The following is a 20305-nucleotide window of genomic DNA, read 5'->3' on the forward strand; positions in this document are numbered from 1 at the left end:
TCTCCACTTCCCTGATCTTACCAGTGTTGGCGAAAAGAAACCAAAAATTGGCACAGCACTGCGGTGGGGAGCTTAAACTTCTCCCCCTGAGGAGGGGTTGCTGTTGTTTCCTGCATCTGAGAGTGTGCCACGGTCACATTGACTGGTGGCAGGTAGTCCCCAGAGTGAATTCAGTCTTCTGGCCAGAAAAAGGTTGGCCACTTAATGTTGTTGTCAACACTAAGCTAAATGGACCAGGAGTCCTCCTTGCTAGGTCCAGCAAGGGTTTACTGACCTATCAACTTGCTTTGATAATTGCTTTGATAGGTCGCTGCTACTTTAAATATGAGACAGCCACTTACTGTGGCTTCAAAAACTGATGCTGTTGCTTCAAGAGTGGTAACTATATACTTAAAGAGCCCTGCTTGAACAGACAAAATGCCTATCTAGTCCTGCATCCGTCTCTCTTATCGGCAATCTAGATCAGGGGTAGGCAACCTAAGGCCCATGGGCCAGATGCGGCCCAATAGCCTTCTAAATCCAGCCCACGGATGGTCTAGGAATCAGCGTGTTTTTACCTGAGTAGAATGTGTCCTTTTATTTAAAATGCATCTCTGGGTTATTTGTGGGGCCTGCCTGGTGTTTTTACACGAGTAGAATGTGTGTTTTTATTTAAAATGCATCTCTGGGTTATTTGTGGGGCATAGGAATTCGTTCATCCCCCCCCCAAATATAGTCCAGCCCACCACATGGTCTGAGGGACAGTGGACCGGCTCACAGCAGAAAAAGGTTGCTGACCCCTGATCTAGATGTTTATGGGAACCCCACAAGAAGAAAACAATGAATGTGATTTCCAGCAACTGGCATTCAAAAGCACACGATCACCTCCAACCATGGAGGTAGAACGGAGGCATCATGATAGCCATATCCTGCCTGAATTCTTTAAGTTCTTAACCTTGTTGTCATATTTATACAAAGCTAATTCCCCTTATCTCATCTCCTAGTTAACTGACAAGAACTTGGAGAACCTCACTAGGAGTTTTTTGGCTGTCACTCACACCAGAGTGTTCTTCTTAAGATTGCTGCCTTCCCTTGGCAGACTTCCTTCAGTTTTCCACTGAAGTCTTCTTTCTGATCATGTACTTGAAGACCATAACTCAGCCACAAAGATATCACAGTTGCCTCCTCTGAAGTCTTCCAGTGACCAAATGTCAGCTGCTCTCATTCTGGCCCAAAGCTATCCTGGATAACTGCCTGTTGGCACTCCCCCTCCTCCTGACTGGTTGCCTTTCCTCAGCTTGCCTTCCCTCTCTTTTCGACCCTTATCCCCAACTGACCTCCCAGAACTACCAGCAACCAGTCCTGTGCTCACCTTTATATTCATCCCAGTTAGAATCCTTTGACCAATCAGGATCTCCCTGGAACTCTAAACCCTCATTGGCCTGTAACTGAGGACCAGTACATTTTGAATAGAATGTTCACTGAAGGACGAATCACCATTTAGTAAGCCCTTTTGAATTCTCCTGACCCATAAAAAAAGCTGGATTTTGCTGTCAACTCCTATAACTAAAAATAACTGGCAATAGCTGGCACGTTATTAACCAAGAGACCTCTTTTGAAACTGTAACAGCCTAATCTGGTGGTTCTTGGAAGACTACCGGATAAACCCACATGAACTGTAATATTTTCTGGCTTTATCCTGGAGTAAAATACTACAACCCCCCCAAAATGCTTCTTCACATGTTAACTGTTTTCATACCAGTGTTGATATCATAACAGCATTCCTAAGATATCCATTTTACCTCATAAGAATCCAGTTCCTTCACACCATCACACCCTGCTCAAGTCTGGCTAATGTGGACTGATACCTTCTCCCTGATGTTGTCATCGCCAGGTTAAAAGATGTACTCGCCAGTGGCGAACTGTCAGGTGTATTTGTGGACCTTTGGTTAAATAAATTAAATATACGGAACAGTAAAGCAATGCAACCATTTTAGTCATGCTTTGTTTTTTTTAAAATGTCCTAATGGAAAAGTAAATTCTTTGCCTCTGCTTAGAACATTGGAGTCGCTCCAACGTGCTGGGTATTACTCATACGTACATTGAAGAAATGGATCTCCCAGTATTTCTTTGTCTGAACGCTTTGATATGTTTCACTGAAGTGTGGTGAAATCTACAGCATTGTGCTGTCGGTTCAAAGGAGCCCTTTGTCCACCATGTTGGTGGCTTACGGTGGCGGAAGCTGTCTCTTCTCTTGGACAAGGACTCCAATTGTCTGAGATGAGCACACTCTGCCAAGAGCATCATATTGCCGGCTATGAGCAAACACATCATCCCAGAGCTCAATGCCTGCACAGTTAAGCGTTTGCCCTTGCAAGTTTTCTTTAACAGTCACGGCATAGGCTAATTTTGAGAGCAATTGGCGGCCTGAGATTGCGAGGGCTGATTTCCCCGACTTCCATCTGAAATGAATGCATGGGTGGGTAATGAATGCAATAATCAACACTGTGTCGCTTCTGCCATTGCCCAGAAGTTTCACATCAACCAGAAAGTGATGGAACGGGTTGCTAATGTGTTCAGTTCACTAGTTTACTTTCGAACATTAGCTTTCACAAAATGAGCCCTGCTGGATGAGCAAAGGGTTCACGTAGGCAAGGGGAACCTGTGACCATCCAGATATTGTTGGATTAGAACAGGCATAGGCAAACTCCGGCCCTCCAGATGTTTTGGCCTACAACTCCCATGATCCCTAGCTAACAGGACCAGTGGTCAGGGATGATGGGAATTGTAGTCCCAAACATCTGGAGGGCCGGAGTTTGCCTATGCCTGGATTAGAAACACCTATTTACTGTACAAAGATGAAAGTCCCCGTAGGTTTCTCCAACCACTTTTGCCTGCCTATCACTAGCATATGGCCCTCAGAAAGTTCCTATGAGGCAATGTGGCCCTTGCTCACCTCTGCCCTAGAGACCCACTTCCTGCCAGAGCAGACAAAATACTGAGCCAAGTGCATCCTCAGGGGCTATAATGTTTGGGCATAGTTGTTTGTACGCTTTGGGCCCTAATAATGTTATTTACCAGAAATAAATTTAAAAAAGTAAAGGTAAACCTTCAAAATAAAACGAATTCTACTATTCCTCTACGAATAAGTCTAAGTAGCAAATCTCTGTGTGTTTGAAAGCTGTGACTTGACTGTAAAGGGTTGGGCAGGGAGATTTTTATTTTATTTTAAAACACTCCCAGAGAACTAGATCCTTGGGGAAATGAATTGTTCGTGGCAATCTTATATTCCAGCCTCAGAGCCGAGAATAAATCTCAGAGCCGGTCTGATGCAATTTGTGCCAACAGTCAGGTTGCTCATTTGTCATTCCTCATGGATGACTTCTTCACATCTCCTCCCAGGAGAGAGAACAGAGCAAGTTTGGAAATAATGTGGTGTTAACAGGCATGTGACCAGCATTTTATAGGGTGTGTGTGTGTGTGTGTGTGTGTGTGTGTGTGTGTGTGTAAATCCTGATAAATTTGGGAGTCTATAAAGCCAATTTTATCTATTTATATCCATTGTATTATATACCAACTTAGGATTTGCCTAACTTTTTTTTAAATTCAACATGCCATAGAAAATATATATTTTCCCCTAAAGCACACTCATTACAGACTAATTTTTACCATATGGACATTCCCCCCCCCCCAGCTGATTTGTACCTGAAAATACTGCAAACAGCTTGTATAGTCCACAGTTATCTGCATGTCCTGTTCCAATTAGCTGGTTCTGGGTGTCTTGTAGTTTCCTGCTTGGCAGGGGGTTGGACTGGATGGCCCTGGTGGTCTCTTCCAACTCTATGATTCTATGAAAGTTAGTACCTCATCCGAAAAATGCTAAGATTAGCAGACATTTCTTTTTGTTGAATCTGTTGCCTTATGGCCGCCCCGCAGGAACAGCAGAGGAAACTGCTTTAAGCCCAGTTAGATCATTGGTCCAGCTATATATTATCTTTATTGGTCTTCTTCAAGCTGATGTTTTGGGCCAGAGCCCCACCCAGCATAGTGAGTGGTCAAGGATGAGGAGATTTTCAGTCTAAAACATATGGTTGGGGAAATTTGGTCTGAACTGATTAGCAGCAGCTTTCCAGAGTCAGTGTCTTTCCCAGTCTTTATCTGGAGCTGCCAGGATTTAGATGATTCAACCAGGGAACTTTTGCATGGAAGTTTTACCACTGACTTTGTCCCTTAAATGGGTTTTGCTCTCAGAGGGACTTGAACCCTTGCCCCAAGGAGGCCTCTGTGTGTGGTATTCAACCCTGCTTCAAGTTGAGTTATATGGGTAGTTCCACAGAATGTGATGCTAGACCAGGGGTCAGCAACCTTTTTCAGCTGTGGTCCGGTCCACCGTCCCTCAGACCTTGTGGGGGGCCGGACTATATTTTGAAGAAAAAAAAAAGAATGAATTCCTATGCCCCACAAATAACCCAGAGATGAATTTTAAATACAAGCACACATTCTACTCATGTAAAAACACCAGGCAGGCACCACAAATAACCCAGAGATGCCTTTTTAAATTAAAGGACACATTCTACTCATGTAAAAATGCTGATTCCTGGACTACCCACGGGCCGGATTTAGAAGGCGATTGGGCTGCATCCGGCCCAAGGGCCTTAGGTTGCCTACCCTGTGCTAGACTCTTCCCCTGGGATTGAGGCGGGAAGTTTTAAAAGTTCTTGTAACCCTGTTCTCGGTGTTCAGTCTTGACTTGAACCTGCTGCACAGGCCAGTAATAACCTTTGCTGTTTGCGCCGGATGGTGGCTGGACTCCTTCCTTTGCATCCGCAGTGAACCGCAGGCCCTTGCCTGATGAGCTGGGTGACTGAGTAGCCTCACACCTAGGTTTTCCTGTAACAACCCCAATGATGTATCCAACATTGGGCTCTTGAGGGGCCCCAGATATTGCTTGACGACAACTCCTTTCATCCCTGAGCATTGGCCATGCAGGCTGGGCCTGATGGGAGTTGGAGTCCAACAACATCTGGAAGGACCACTAGTAGCCCACCGTGGTGGTAGACCCTATATTTTACTCTTTCTTGTTCAAAAGGCAGCACCAATGCTATCGAGTGGCACTCTGCTGCTTGCATGTCTCGCAGAGGTGACGTTTCTCGTTGGCTTTTGTCTGTGGCTTGTTCTGTTCAGACCTAAGTTGCACAACTGTGCTGCCCAAATGTTAATTATTTTCATTCTATTCTAAGTTCATCCTGAGATGGTGTGAGATTCCCCTGTTCTCAGCGGAGGAGCGCTATCATGTTACACCTATCTATTTGTGCTGATATTTTTAGTAGCAGCCCTGCAGTGATCCAGAATAAGTTTGGGAGCCGGCAGTTGGTTTGCATCATTGAGCATCAGCTGGTGCATCGCCAAGCTGTGTCCCGCTCCTCTAATAAAGAGCTACCTTTACACTGAGCCAGATCATTGGTCTTAGAGCAGTACCGTGCTCTGACTAGCACTGAATCAAACACGGCATTCTTAGCCCGGCTGTCTCAGAGCTTTCAACTGGAGAGATAATCAGGTTAGGTGAAAGATCATCCCAGATATACCTGGCTGGACCTTGAGAGCGTCATCAGAGGTCCACTGGTGGGTGGTTACAAAGGAGAGAACCTTTTTTTGTAGTGACAGAATACCCTCCCCCACAAAGCTCAACTGATGCCTACATTAAAATCCTTTCAGATGAATACCTTTCAATTCTCCTAAACCTTTTCCATTTTTGCCCTTGGAACAGATCATTTCTGCTGGGTTTTAAACGTTATTTTGTTACTTGTTCTTGGTTTTAGGCAGGAAATTGAACTGATTAGGAACTTGGTTGACTGGGTGGTCCAGACGTCTTTGTTGATTGGGGTGGTCAAAAAGTGTTGTAGATCCATTAATAAAACGAAATACTTAGGGTTTAAACTGCTGCGTTTGTTTATGCAAAACATGTCTTCTGTCACTAAGCTCTTACCGCTCAGGGTCCCATAGAAAAAGACATGCTTTGCATGTTAAGAGATGCCTGTGTAGGAATTAGCATGCAGCCTGCATGTAGATCATCATCACATGCAAATTTGATCAGAGCCCTTTGCTTCTATGGCGCAGCTTGTGGGGTAAAGGAGATTGCAGCAGTCCAGGAGGAGACCATCTCTTGTAACCACCATGGGTGAATGGAGTTAGGATCTATCAGGAGGTCTATTCTGCCCAATGTCATAATCAGGCTTTTAGTGTAGTGACACCTACCCTTTGGAATTCCTTTCCACTGCATATCAGATAGGTGCCTTGTTGCCTTTTTGATGCCTGCTAAAGATGTTCCTCTTCCAACAATATTTATCCCAATTGGAATCTGTTTTGGATTTGAATTGATTCTGTCCCCACCTGCACTATACATTTAATGCAATATCATACCAATACAGTATCATGCCATACAATATTAAACCATCATGTCTTCATGGGAACTGTAGTTTGTTGAGGGAGCGCTTGTGAAGGGACCCCTATTCCCCTCACAGGGCTACAATTCCCAGAGAGGTTTAACAGTTGATCTGACTTCCCAGTGAATTCTGGGAATTGTTGCTCCGACGGGGATAGGGGGTCTCCAAACAACTCTAGATTGGCAAAGGCTGCTCCAGTAACCTGGCAATTATTTGAATGCTAAGGGTGTTGTGGATTCCTTATTTTCTTAGTCAGCCAGAAACCGAGAATGAATTGCAAACGAAGGCTACGCTGTGAGTGCTTTGTGCTGTTAAAATGTCTCAAAGTGTCTGAATGTGTTTGCTGTCAAAAACTAATTGTTAGGCTATATGGGCTAACTGACTTAGAGGTCCCCCCCCTTTTAATGTTGATTTGACTCTGCCATTGCAGTTAAAAAAGCACAATCCTCCCGCGAAGCTTTCCATCAAACCAACTCAGCTTGAACTGACTTACCTAGAGGAGCTAAGCAGGGATAGCCAAGGTCATCCTATTGGTACGTAAAAGCGGAGCTAGACATCAAAGTGTTCGAGAATATCTCTTGACTTCAAAATGATTTTCATTCTCCCTCATCTTTCTCTGAAGTCTGAGAAGGAGATCAGCGCACAGGCATTAGGATGGAGGAAATGGTTTCTATGGTTACTGTTGTCATGTCAGTGACTATTAGGATGGTATCCCGGTGGGATTCCTCAGTCCATCTATCTGTATTTTAAAACCTGGCCTTATTGATATCCTCCCGGTCTGGATTTTCAGTGCTTTGCTACACCCGTACACTTATCCTTGCAGTGATGAGCTCCATCTCCCTCCGAGTTATTTGTGGACCTTAAGGTCCTCCACGAGGCATACCAGGAGAGGCAGTCCCATAGGTACGAGGGTCCTAACGCCCATCAACTTTGTGGGGGCCAGGCTCCCTCAAATATTTTGTTGAGGGGGCAGAAGCCCCCACAGCCCCTAGGAGATGGCTCCTGCGTTGGCGACAGTGAGAACAGAATGGTGGGCTAGATGGACTTTGGATGTGATCTACCAGGGCTCTTACATTATGAATGTTCATGGTGAGGAAGGGGAGACGGCTGGAGAAATGTTAAGATACCTCACACCCAGAAATGTATTTTTGAGACTAAAAGGATTTCTTTATCTTGTTCCAAATGGAGCCTGTAGACCAAGCTGGACTTCAAGCTTGCAGAAGAGTACAGGGGCAGGAGTCAAAGTTTAGACTCTCAAACAGCTCTGAGTGGAGCAGGGGGAGAATTGCCTGCATATCAGAGGAGACTGGGAGCAGATATGATAGCCATTTTCAGATATCTAAATGGATGTCATGTTGAAGATGGAGCAAGCTTGATTTCTTCTGTTCTGGAGGGCAGGACTCGAACGAATGGATTCAAGTTACAAGAAAGGAGATTCTGACTAAACACCAGGAAAATCTTTCTGACAGTAAGAGTTCTTCAACAGTGGAATGGACTCCCTTGGGGATGTGGTGGACTTTGCTTCCTTGGCATTTATGAAGCAGAGGTTGGATGGCCCTCTGTCCTGGATGCTTTAGCTCAGGGGTAGGCAAACTAAGGCCCAGGGGCCGGATCCAGCCCAATTGCCTTCTCAATCCGGCCCGCAGACGGTCCGGGAATCAGCGTGTTTTTACATGGGTAGAATGTGTGCTTTTATTTAAAATGCATCTCTGGGTTATTTGTGGGGCCTGCCTGGTGTTTTTACATGAGTAGAATGTGTGCTTTTATTTAAAATGCATCTCTGGGTTATTTGTGGGGCATAGGAATTTGTTAATATTTTTTTTCAAAATATAGTCCGGCCCACCACATGGTCGGAGGGACGGTGGACCATCCCACGGCTGAAAAAGGTTGCTGACCCTTGATTTAGCTGATCTTCCTGCATTGCAAGAGGTTGGGCTGGATGACCATCAGGGTTCCTTCCAACTCTACAATTCTATGATTCTATAATTCTATGTTCCAATCCAAATCCCTCTCCCCATACCTACCATTCATCATGGAAGAAAAGCTCCCCCATGTGTCACTAAATTTCATCTCTGTGTACCCTAGGTAAGAGGAGAAGCTGTGTGTTGCACAGACTCCAGATCTTCTCTGAAAACTGCTGTCCGTCTCTCCCTGCAGATCATTTCTTTCCTTCTCTGTGAGCAGGCAAACAGCACATCTTCCAGTTCACATGCTTCTAGACCATGAATATTTTAGCACAACTGTTGTCTCTGCCAATCCCACTGGCTTTCCTGGTGGGTGGCTAGGTTAGAATGTTTGAAAGGAGTGCGATGGGCTGGTCTGTTGACATTCAAGCGGTTCATTTCCTCTCTTTGTTTTCAATGGCGAAAAAGCTACACCCCACAATGCTGTTAGGGTTTATGTAAGGTCAACTGCAATATCCCAAATCTAGCAATTCCTGTCTTTGCTGGCTGGGATGATAAACCGAAAATGGATGCCTTTATACTAATTAAATTGCTTAATTTTTTTTTAGTAAGGTGGAATATTAATGAAAAAAGTGCATACTGTGGTTAGGTGGTAGAAGATCAGCCTACTCTCAACATGGTGCCCCCCTTCAATTTATTTGCTGGACTACAGCTCCCATCACCCCGACTATTGGTGATGCAGGCTAGGGCTGATGGGAGTTGGGGTCTAAAACACTTGGAGAGCACCAGGTGAAGGAAAGCTGTTCTAAGGGATGCATACTGCTGATTTGCTGTTTCTTCTGCATAGGGACATGATCTCTTTGGAAAGATGCTCTTCTGTTTGCACACTCTCCCCCATTCAATCTCTTTTACTATCTAACGAGGCCATTGATCCATAAAATGAAAGCAATAATCCATGTACTGTACTATAAAATGAATAAGACAGTATTTTAGATGATAAAAATAAAAATTAATTTTTTTCTTACGTGCACTGATGATAACCATTGTTTGGATGGGGGGGACTTTTATCCATTTCTGCAGTCGCTCAATCAATCAATCAATCAATCAATTGCTGAATTGGGTTCCACACAGTCACATAAACAAGTCACAAAAACGAAGTCACAAGCCACAGTCACAAGTGAGTCTCATAAAACGGAGAACAAGCCACAGTCAAAAAAACGAAAAAGCCACACAAACAAAAATGCAAAAAATAGCAAAAACAAAAGCTCCAAATATCACCTTTGTGTTGCACTGCCGACAGACTCAACAGGCAGCCTCTGATTAGCAGCAAGGGACTCAATTTACAAATGGAACACACTTGACAGGAAGCGGAACATGTTCAGCTTCCAAGGCAAAGTTCACAAACCGGAACACCTACTTCCGGGTTTGGCAGTGTTCTGTTTCCAAGTTGTTCATAAACTAAGCTGTTCTAAAAACCAAGGTGCCACTGTAATGTGACTTGATATTGTGTTTGAAATCCTCGAGAAAGCAGAATTGTCTGCTGTCACACTCGCCTTTGTCGCTTCTAGGCTGAACTATTGCAATGCATCACATGTGGGGTACCATTGAAAAACGTTCAGGGGCCTTAATTCACGCAAAATAAGATTTCCAGCCTGATAAAAAGTTGTATCTGGAGCCTGCTTTATGGAACATACAGTGCTAGTTCTGTTCTGTCTGCACTGGTTACCATCATGTTTTCTGTCACAAGGACTATCGCCTATCAAGCATTGGTCCGTTTATGTGCAGAATTCTTGAAAAACTGCCTCGTTCCACACTAATCAAATTTAGCCCTGTCTGTGTTTGTGTGTGTGGAACTTACTCACTTTTCAGCTGATTGATTGTTCTCAACCACCCTTCCAGCTGGAAGAGGTCACTCCATCCCACCTTTCGTTCATAGCTGCCAAGTTTTCCCTTTTCTCACGAGGAAGCCTATTCAGCATAAGGGAAAATCCCTTAAAAAAGGGGATAACTTGGCAGCTATGCTTTTGTTATCCTTGTCCTTGTGATTGACAATAATGCATTTTGAATTGGTCAAGAGCCCTCTCTTTCCTTCTCTCACACACAATGCTCACTTTCTCCCTCCTTTCTCTCTTACATCCCCTCCTCACTCTTACACACACATGTACACACTTCTTCCCTCCTTTGCACACCATCCTACACTCTTCCCATCTCTCTCTCTCTCTCTCTCTCTCTCTCTCTCTCTCTCTCTCTCTCTCTCTCTCTCTCTCACACACACACACACACACAATTCTGCCTCTGCCCATTTTCATTCCTTTTCCTTTCCATCAATTGGATTGAGAAGCATATTGCCCCCAACTGTGCAGACAGACACTCCTCCTCCTCCTCCTCCTCCTTCTTCTTCTGTAATTTGTTTCCCCAGCCACTCTGGGCTGCTCCCAATATAATATTAAAAATGGGCTAAGAGGAAGGCATGCTTAGCAAATCCATAACGTGATCAACTCCTGCCTGGGAACCAATTTCCCCACTGTGGAAGAACATGTGGATCCAGAATTGGCCTCCACAGTCACTTACAGACCCACTGTTAAAATTGTGTTTATGGAAGACAATCTTACTCGGCTACGAGTGATCACCAAAGAAGAAGAAAGAAGATTAAAAACACGACAAAACATCAAACATTAAAAAGTTCCCTAAACAGGGCTGCCTTCAGATGTCTTCTAAAAGTCAGATAGTTATTGATTTCCTTGACATCTGATGGGAGGGCGTTCCACAGGGCGGGCGCCACTACCGAGAAGGCCCTCTGCCTGGTTCCCTGTAACCTCACTTCTCTCAGTGAGGGAACCGCCAGAAGACCCTCAGAGCTGGACCTCAGTGTCTGGGCTGAACGATGGGGATGGAGACGCTCTTTCAGGTATCCTGGGCCGAGGCTATTTAGGGCTTTAAAGGTCAGCACCAACACTTTGAATTGTGCTTGGAAACGTACTGGGAGCCAATGTAGGTCTTTAAAGACCGGTGTTATATGGTCTTGGTGGCCACTCATAACCACCGATAGCTGTTATTCTCCATGAATTTGTCCAAGCCATCTAAGTTGGTGGCCATCACTGCCTCTAGTGGGAGTAAATGTTCATCGTTTAATTGCACAGAGGGAAGAACTATTTCCTTTCATCTGTCCTGAATCTTTCAACATTCACCTTCATTGCATGGTCAAGAGTTCTAGTGTTAAGAGAGGGAGAGATGCATTTCTCTCCCCAATTTCTGCATGGCATGCCTAATTTTATACACTTCTACCGTGTCCTCTATCACTCACCTTTTAACTAGGCTAAAATGTCCCAGATGCTGCAACCTTTCCCCACAGGGGAGTCCCTCCACCCCCTTGATCATTTTGGTTACCCTTCTCTGAAGGAACCATTCAAGCCAAGCAGAAGCACTTAAGGGCCATGTGAACAATGGCTGGCGAGGTGTGTGGCCTCAGGAGAGGCTGTGTGACCTGGCAAGTGTCCCGAGGGGCAGATAGAGAGATCCAGAGGGTTTCATTTGGCCCCCTGGCCTGAGGTTTTGCTCCCCCTGCACTAGTGCAAAGCCACCACTTGATGCAAATACAGTTTGAAAAATTCCAGCTGTAAAATTTAGCACCGTTCTACCAGCTGCAATTTAAAACAGCAGAAATCAATTATAAAAATCCTTCTGGAATTAAAAAAAAGGAGAACACATTTTCAAGGCATGTCTACAAGCCGCCACCATGGTTTCTCCTCTCTGCTGGTTTCTCCCCCAACCCCCTGCTTCCTGGGCATAAGCTGAGCATGCTCTCCTCTGAGGAGGAAGTTGGGATCTCGCTGCTGCCATCCAGGTGGCTGACTGCTGATTTGACAATAACACTGACAGGACCCGGGAGGGGAACCTCGCTGCTTAAACATAGGCCTCTCCCACTTCCTCACAGCTCCTTGTGCTAAATGGGTGACAGCTGGACTGCCCAGGCTTCTGCTTCTGCAATCTCAGTAAAGCTGCAGCTGGAAGCCACATGGCTGAATTTTACAGTACAGTGTTTAAAAGGGCATTATCCCCCTATTGTACGGTAAAACCCGAGCAGTGGTTTTTGTTGAAAGATTGGTGGCCATGCTATAAGCTCGATCCAGGGTGAGGATGGGGAGCAGAAAGCCAGAGTGCTTTGTTTGGGCCCTTGGACACACTGTAGGACTTAAGATGATGGGCCATTGGCTAGATCCAACAGGGTTCTCCTGCGAGAAGCAAAGCTACAGGGAACCAGGCAGAGGGCCTTCTCAGTAGTGGCACCTGCCCCGTGGAACGCCCTTCCATCAGAGGTCAGAGAGATAAACAACTATCTGACTTTTAGAAGACATCTGAAGGCAGCCCTGTTTAGGGAAGTTTTTAGTCTGTGATATTTTAATGTATTTTGATGTGTGTTGGAAGCCGCCCAGAGTGGCGGGGGAGATCCAGCCAGATGGGCGGGGTATAAATAATAAATTATTATTATGATGATGATGTACTGAAGGGTCACTTCTTTTGATGCTTGAGATGTGTGTTTTTAGGCCCTACCTTATTTCTGTGGCTCTGCTTAAACCATTTTTAATTGTTGTAACTGACCTGGACTCTGATGATGAAGGGCAAGTAATAAATGGAATAATGAACAATAACAACAACATTCTTAGGTACTGTTTTTCTGCTGTGGTATTTTTCTTCTTTCTACCAACTCTGTGGTTTTACCTGCCTCCTATTTTGTAATATACTAAAATGCAGTGTTATAAAACTGAGATATGAACTCTAGGAGCTAAATGCCACCTTAAACCTAGGTAATGGGTGCAACAACGGAATGTCTAGGCTCATTTTTTTAAATAGCAAGAATACAAAGCTGGAAATGAATGAACTACAGCTAAAAGATCATGTTCATTTTTCACATGGTCTAGTCCTTCACCTGCCCGCCCCACTAATATTCTTAAGAAGGTCTCTCCTCCAGTCTTCAGAGAGTGGTTGGAAGCGGGGAGGCAGAAAAAGGCCCTCCTTTCCTTCCACTCTGCCATTTTAATCTGAAACCTTAGGCACAGCACTGTACCCAGAGATCGTGCTAAAGAAATTCCTTGTTGCAAAACGCTCCTTGAACAAGGGAAGTTTCGTATGCTGCTAACATGGAATTTGTAAACCACCAACTGACTGTCAAGACCAGGGGGTGGGATCTGTGGCTCTCTAGAGGTTAGAGCACTCCAGTTCCCACCATCCCTAACCATTAATCACACTGACAGGGGGCTGATGGAAGTCAGGAGTCCAACAGCATCTGAAGGACAACAGGTTCCCACCCTTGTGGTAAGGCATGATGGCAGCTCCCATGTATGTTTCCTCTCTTGCTAAGTGGTGGAGCTACTGCTTTGCATGCAGAAGCTCCCTAGAGTTATTCACTGGCATCTCCAGGTAGGTCTGGGAGTGAGCCCCAGTCTGAAACCATGGAGAGCCACTGCCAGTCTGTGTAGACAGTGCTTAGCTAGATGGACCAATGGTCTAGCTCAATATAAGACAGCTTGCCTATGCCCTTGGGCTCCAAAAGTACTGCCTCCAAAATTACTGCTCATGCTGACTCTTGTTCTATGTACACATTGCTGCACTGGAAAGTATTAAGTCTGTTTTTCTTGATGTTTGATCCCAGGCCCAGCACTGGCGGAATGAAAATTATGAGAGGCCCATTGACCTGGAAGGCTCTGGAGATGATGACTCCTTTGAGGACGAAGAAATGGATGAAGTCGAGGAACTCTACTCAGGCTCTGGCTCAGGATGTGAGTACATATTTAAGACCCTTAAAAAGAGGGACATCGCCCTGCTGAGTGTGGCCAGATAGAAGACATCACTCTTCCTCCTCCATTTATACTGGTGGCAGAGTTATTACGGAAAATTTGTGGGGCGTCTTGGTGGTGGTGGTGGGGAGAAAAAAGCCCAGAGGTTGAATGTAAAATTTTTGGAATTCAGAAGCAGACAGCCGGTTAACCTTCCAGAAGCAAACATTGTAAATAATATTGAATGCATTTACTCTTTTCATCCTACTGAATGTCTGGTTCATTTATTTAAAATGTTTATAGGCTTACTTTTAAAGGCCAAAAACCCTATTAAGGTGGCTTGTAAATAAAACAGTGGTGGGAAGCCTCAGGCACAGTGCAGATAAAATTATTAACGGGGAGGACCTTTAGCTCAGTGGTAGGACACATGCTTTGCATCCAGAAGGCCCTAGGTTCAGCCCTTGGCACCTCCAGGTAGGGCTGAAAAAGTCTCCAGTCTGGATCCCTGGAGATTCAGTCAGTGTAGGTAACACTCAGCTAGATGGCTGACTTTGTAGACAGCAGCTTCCTGTGTCCCTACAGTGACCCTGAACACAGTCAGATCCTAACCTTTGCTTCCCTTACAGATTTTGAGCAGGACTCTGGGATCAAGACCGTTGTGCGGCTCAACACCGATGCACCCCTCACCCTACCTACAACTGCCCCTGTGTTGCCTGCCACCTCTGTGCAGCCAGTAGCCACCCCCTTTGCGCCATTCCCTGTGGAGGAAGCCACCTCTGATCCAGTAACGAGCAGCCTCTACATCCCCAGGATGACCGAAGAACCGGCAGTCACCATCCGGAAAGCGCTCGGTACCACTGCTAGCACCGTGGCCCTTGATGCCGCTGCTACCGCTAGTACTATTGCTACCACCACCGCCACAACTGCTGCCACCACCACCACCTCTGCTACGATGCCCATGTCCAAGCCAACGACTGTCCTGAGAGTCCTGCCCCCCTTTATCACCATTGTAGCCACGACGCAGTCGATCACACTTGAAACGCCAACCACGGCCACCGAAGTTGCCAGGACGGAACTGAACACAGCTCCGCTGGTGACCACCGGCGTGACGAAGAGCAGGGCTGTGCCGAAGCCAAGCACTTCTCGGGAGCCAGACCGCAGTGAGAGGACTCCCACACTGCCCCAACCCTCAAGTTCTACAGCACCTACAGCACCAGTCCAGGTATGGCTTGTTGTTCTTGTGATTTATTAACTTAAGTAAAGGGATGTCCCATGGAAGATGGAGCAAGCTTCAAAGTAGAAGAAAGGGATTCCGACTGAACATCAGGAAGAACTTTCTGATGGTAAGAGTTGTTCGACAGTGGAACAGACTCCCTCAGAAAGTGGTGGACTCTCCTTCCTTGGAGGTTTTTATGCAGAGGTTGGATGGCCCTCTATCATGGATGCTGTAGTTGATATTCCTTTGGATTAGATGACCCTCAGGATCCCTTCCAACTCTACCATTCTATGATTCTATGAATACACTGGTACCTTGGGTTAAGAACTTAATTCGTTCCGGAGGTCCATTCTTAACCTGAAACTGTTCTTAACCTGAGGTACCACTTTAGCTAATGGGGCCTCCTGCTGCCACTGCACGATTCCTGTTCTCATCCTGAAGCAAAGTTCTTAACCTGAGGTACTATTTCTGGGTTAGCGGAGTCTGTAACCTGAAGCGTCTGTAACGCGAGGTACCACTGTACAAACAAAGCAACAAAAATACAAATACACGCACACACACACACAGGTGGAACTCGGAAAATTAGAATATTGTCGAAAAGTGCATTTATTTCGGTAATGCAACTTAAAAGGTGAAACCAATATATGAGATAGATGCATGACATGCAAAGCAAGATATGTCAAGCCTTTATTTGTTGTAATTGTAATTATTTGTCGTTAGGCGGGTCAACTATAAATGGAATGTAATTAATGAAATGTAATAGCGATGTTTATTTCTGTATTATTGTAACTATTTGTTTTATTACTGTGGAATTTCCAAAAGAAAGCATTTGTAAAAATAAAAATAAAATAAAAAATAATAAGCTGCATTACTGAAATAAATGCACTTTTCGACGATATTCTAATTTTCCGAGTTTCACCTGTATATAACCAAAGTTACAAAACACTGGAGCAGCACAGAGGTATTTTCCCAAAGAAACAGAAAGTGAATAATGCAGAAAAATAAAAGGAGTAGAATACATCATGGAAGCCAAACTCCACAATTTGGTGGGGTGAGAGAGTTTTCTGAATTTATCACATAAGTAATGACACACCAAACAACACAGAAAAGGTTTGGGTCTTCCTTACGCTTAGAAATATGTAATTTGTGAGTTATTTTCTTGACAGTAGCCAGAGTCCACATATTCTCATGCCAAAATGAGAGGCTTAAGCCCTTTGATTTATGGGCCAAAGAAGTTATTGCTGCAGTCAGCATCTGCATAAGGAGTTCCTTAGATCAGAAACGTGCCGTGTGATCATCCCTCAGGTTCAAAAAGGCAAGGAGGCATTAGATGGGGGCGTTTAATTTTCCCCCTGACACTTTGTTGAAGTGCACAACCAGAGTAAAAATTTCCACATTAAATCATAAGATGATCTAAAAAGAAAGATACAAAAATTTAATATCAATAACAGCAACCACTCCCCCACCCCACAAAGCCCTTAAGCAATACTCCATCCCCAAAGTCTGTTCAGCAGTCTCGGTGTTTGTAGCTGGAGTCAGTCAGGGCCCCGCCTCCCAGGCCAGGTGGAAAAAGGCATGCAGGACAGGGAGCAGGGCTAAACAGCACAAGGAGCGGACAGTCTGTAATTGGTTCCTCTTATGTTTATTTAAACGTTCATATAAAGTTAAAGGAAGTTGCAAGATGGTGGGGGCAAATGGTCCTGGTAAATGACTTTACCCTCTCCATGTCATTTTCCTGATGAACTCTCTTCCCTAAAAATGATTCTAGCCTTGTTGGGGAGGAAAGACTGGCACTGGCACTGCCTTTTTAAATTTTAATCCAGAAGAGTTTGGAGTTGTAATATTAACCAGGATAATGGCATGGTGTGAGGGGTTCAGCAAACACTGCACATGTGTATTAGGGCTACCACCTGAATTGTAAACCAGTTTACTAAATTTGCAGAGAAATATAAATATCGGGGGAGAAGTACACTTCTTTGTTTTAAGAACAAGCTGGCATTGTTAATTTCAAATATCAGCTTTTTGTTGCACATCAGACTTTAACCCTGGTTGATGTAAACTGTGGGAGTAATTGACGGAATTGGGGGCGACATACTGTTTGCGATTCTTTCCTGCCCTTTTCGTGGGGGATAAGAAGCGCACATGTGCAGAAGGGATGGGGGAGTAGCGATGCCCAATGATGCTCATTGTTGTGCCACACCACACCCACTGGTGTGAATGAAACTTAGTGTGTCATGCCCGTATGCCAGTCAAAAAGCCACAGTTCCATAGCTCAACAGGTCCTGCAGTGTGTAAAGAACATTAGAAAACAGGCAGAAGCCCTAGCATTATAATCAGGAAAACTAATGTAACATTCCTCCTGTCTGAATACATCCTTAGCCATGCGCATTCATTTCAGTGGGTCTAGCATTGGATACAACCCAAGGTTCTTTTTCTGAAGGGTTGTGGACGATGCCGTTTCCCCTACCTTCCACTGAGAGCACAGCACCTTTTTATTCCAGTTGATTTGGTTTCTTAACACCTTCTCTGTGACCTCTACACTCTTGAGGGCCAAGTCTGAGGCTCGACCGTGGAGATAGAAATAGCAGTGGGAGAATGGCAGAGTAAGTGCTTAAGTTAATTTGATTTTTTTTAAAAAAATATAGACATATAGTGTGAGATCTGCTGTCACTATCAAATAGTTTTTAATTAACCCAACCAATAATTTATTTAGGTGGGGAATTTGTATCCCACGTCTCTGCAAATGGGCACCAGCAGAAATCAAAAGCAGTGCTGGTGGAATAAAAGCCAATTTAGTTAGATCACGAAAAACCAAACAGCTCCAGCATTAGAAACCAACCAGCCAACCCCGAAACAACAGATCCTAGTTAATTGGTGCTAAAGCTTGAAAAGAATAAAACCTTTGTCACCTGGAATCTTGAAGTAGGTCCTAGATAAGTATGTCTGGGGAGGAAATTCCAAAATTGAGGGGTGCCACAATTGAAAAGGCCGATCCTACGCCTAGATGGAAGTGCACAGATCAGAGTGGTTGTTTTTTCCGAATAAGTGATTCCTGGGAACAGAAACAGGGCCAAGCCAATGCATTTTCCTCTCTGAAGCAAAGGACAGGAGCTTGCCAGATCTGGTCTGTGGCCCATCTAATCCAGCATCCTGTTCTCACAGTGGCCAACAAGATGCCTATGGGAAGCCAGGAAGCAGGAACTGAGTTCAGCACCACTCTCCTCACCTGCAATTCCCAGGAAATGGTATTCAGAGGTATACTACCTCCAACCATGGAGCCGAATATAGACATCACAACTTGTAGCCTTATCCTCCATGATTTCCACTAATATCCTCTTAAAGTCATCCAGTATGGTGGCCATCACCGCCTCTTGTGGGAGTGAATTCTATAGCTGACCTACAAAGGACTTTCTTTTGCTTGTCCCGAATCTTCCATCATTCATTTCTTCGGATGTCCACGAGTTTAGATTTGTAATCTGCTCTGGGGCCTGGTAGTGAAGGGCAGTTAATACTAATAACAGATCCAGGCATGGCTGCCAAGTTTTCGCTTTTCTCGCGAGGAAGCCTATTCAGCATAAGGGAAAATCCCTGTAAAAAAGGGATAACTTGGCAGCTATGGATCCAGGGTTGCCAACCTTTTTTGACCCACAGGCAGATTTGCAAGTTGGAGAAACTTATAGGTGCCACACGCCCACTGCAACCAAGCAAACACTGCTCCCTATTCTATGAGTGGCAATAGAATGCCTCTCTTAAGCCTCATTTCACCAGGGAAAAGGAACCACGTAGGCATCAGGGAAGGCTGCTTTGGCCACATCTGCACTCACAGACACCATGCTGGTGTGTGTCCTGCTTCCAAACGCCAGCTCCCTTGGCCTGAAAGCGAGATGAGCACCACAACCCCATAGTCGCCTTTGACTAGACTTAACCATCCAGGGGTCCTTCACTTTTACCTTTACCTTAATAGTAATGTGGTGGCACTGTGGTCTAAACCACAGAGCCTAGGGCTTGCTGATCAGAAGGTCGGCGGTTCAAATCCCCGTGACGGGGTGAGCTTCCGTTGCTTGGTCCCAGCTCCTGCCCACCTAGCAGTTCAAAGGCACGTCAAAGTGCAAGTAGATAAATAGGTACCGCTCCAGCGGGAAGGTAAACGGCGTTTCCATGCACTGCTCTGGTTTGCCAGAAGCGGCTTAGTCATGCTGGCCACATGACCCGGAAGCTGCCTGCGGACAAACGTCGGCTCCCTTGGCCTATAGAGCGAGATGAGCGTGCAACCCCAGGTTCGTCCGCGACTGGACCTCCTTCATATTCTACTTCTTTTCAGACGGTCAGGGTGGTCTTCTTCCTCAAAGTCATGCCACCAGTTGGCTGCTGGACTGCAGATGTGATTCCAGCATTGTGACTGTAACATTTAGAGGAGGGCGGGAGGGGAGAAATCATCCTGATCCATGGATAGAGGGCTGTAAGATATGCGCTGTGACTCAAGAGTAGAGCATCTGCTCTTCATCTGCTGAGATTCCTGCACTGCAGGGGGTTGGATTAGATGACCCTGGGGGTCCCTTCCAACTCTATGATTCATACAATGTCTGAAGCTCTGGAGAGCTGCTGCCAGTCAGTGTAGGCAATGCTGAGCTAGATGGACCAGTGGCCTGACTCAGTGCATGGCAGCTTTCTTTGCTGTGCTCATTTTTGGGTGGATCTTCTGGGTTTCAAAGCCTTCCTCGTGCATAGCACATTATCCTCTTTCTAACAATCTGGCAGTTAGAGACACAACAGGTGCCGCAGAGAAATCTAATCCTTCTCTTTGTCTGGGCTCCCAATCTGCAAAATAGGGATGACGGCATTGCTTTGCTCTTGTTAAATATGAAGAAAGAGGTTGTTTTGGTTGGTCATGGCTGGGATATATTGTGGCAAAGCACAAAGAATCCCAGGAACCAGGAGCCAGATTAAAAGTGCTGGGTGTGGTTTTGTTATTTCACTGATTATCATTTT

At 45.2% G+C, this 20305-nt stretch overlaps 1 protein-coding gene across 1 annotated transcript in view; it reads left to right on the forward strand.

The window, feature by feature from the left end:
• Nucleotides 1-20305, forward strand: part of SDC3 (syndecan 3) — a 98398-nt gene that overhangs the window by 70160 nt on the left and 7933 nt on the right. Inside the window, exons 2-3 of the mRNA XM_035118274.2 lie at nt 13977-14103; nt 14727-15322. Coding sequence (XP_034974165.1) covers nt 13977-14103; nt 14727-15322 — 723 coding nt within the window. The remainder of the gene's footprint in view (nt 1-13976; nt 14104-14726; nt 15323-20305) is intronic.

This window comes from Zootoca vivipara, chromosome 6 (genome assembly GCF_963506605.1).
Source record: "Zootoca vivipara chromosome 6, rZooViv1.1, whole genome shotgun sequence".
NCBI lineage: Eukaryota > Metazoa > Chordata > Lepidosauria > Squamata > Lacertidae > Zootoca > Zootoca vivipara.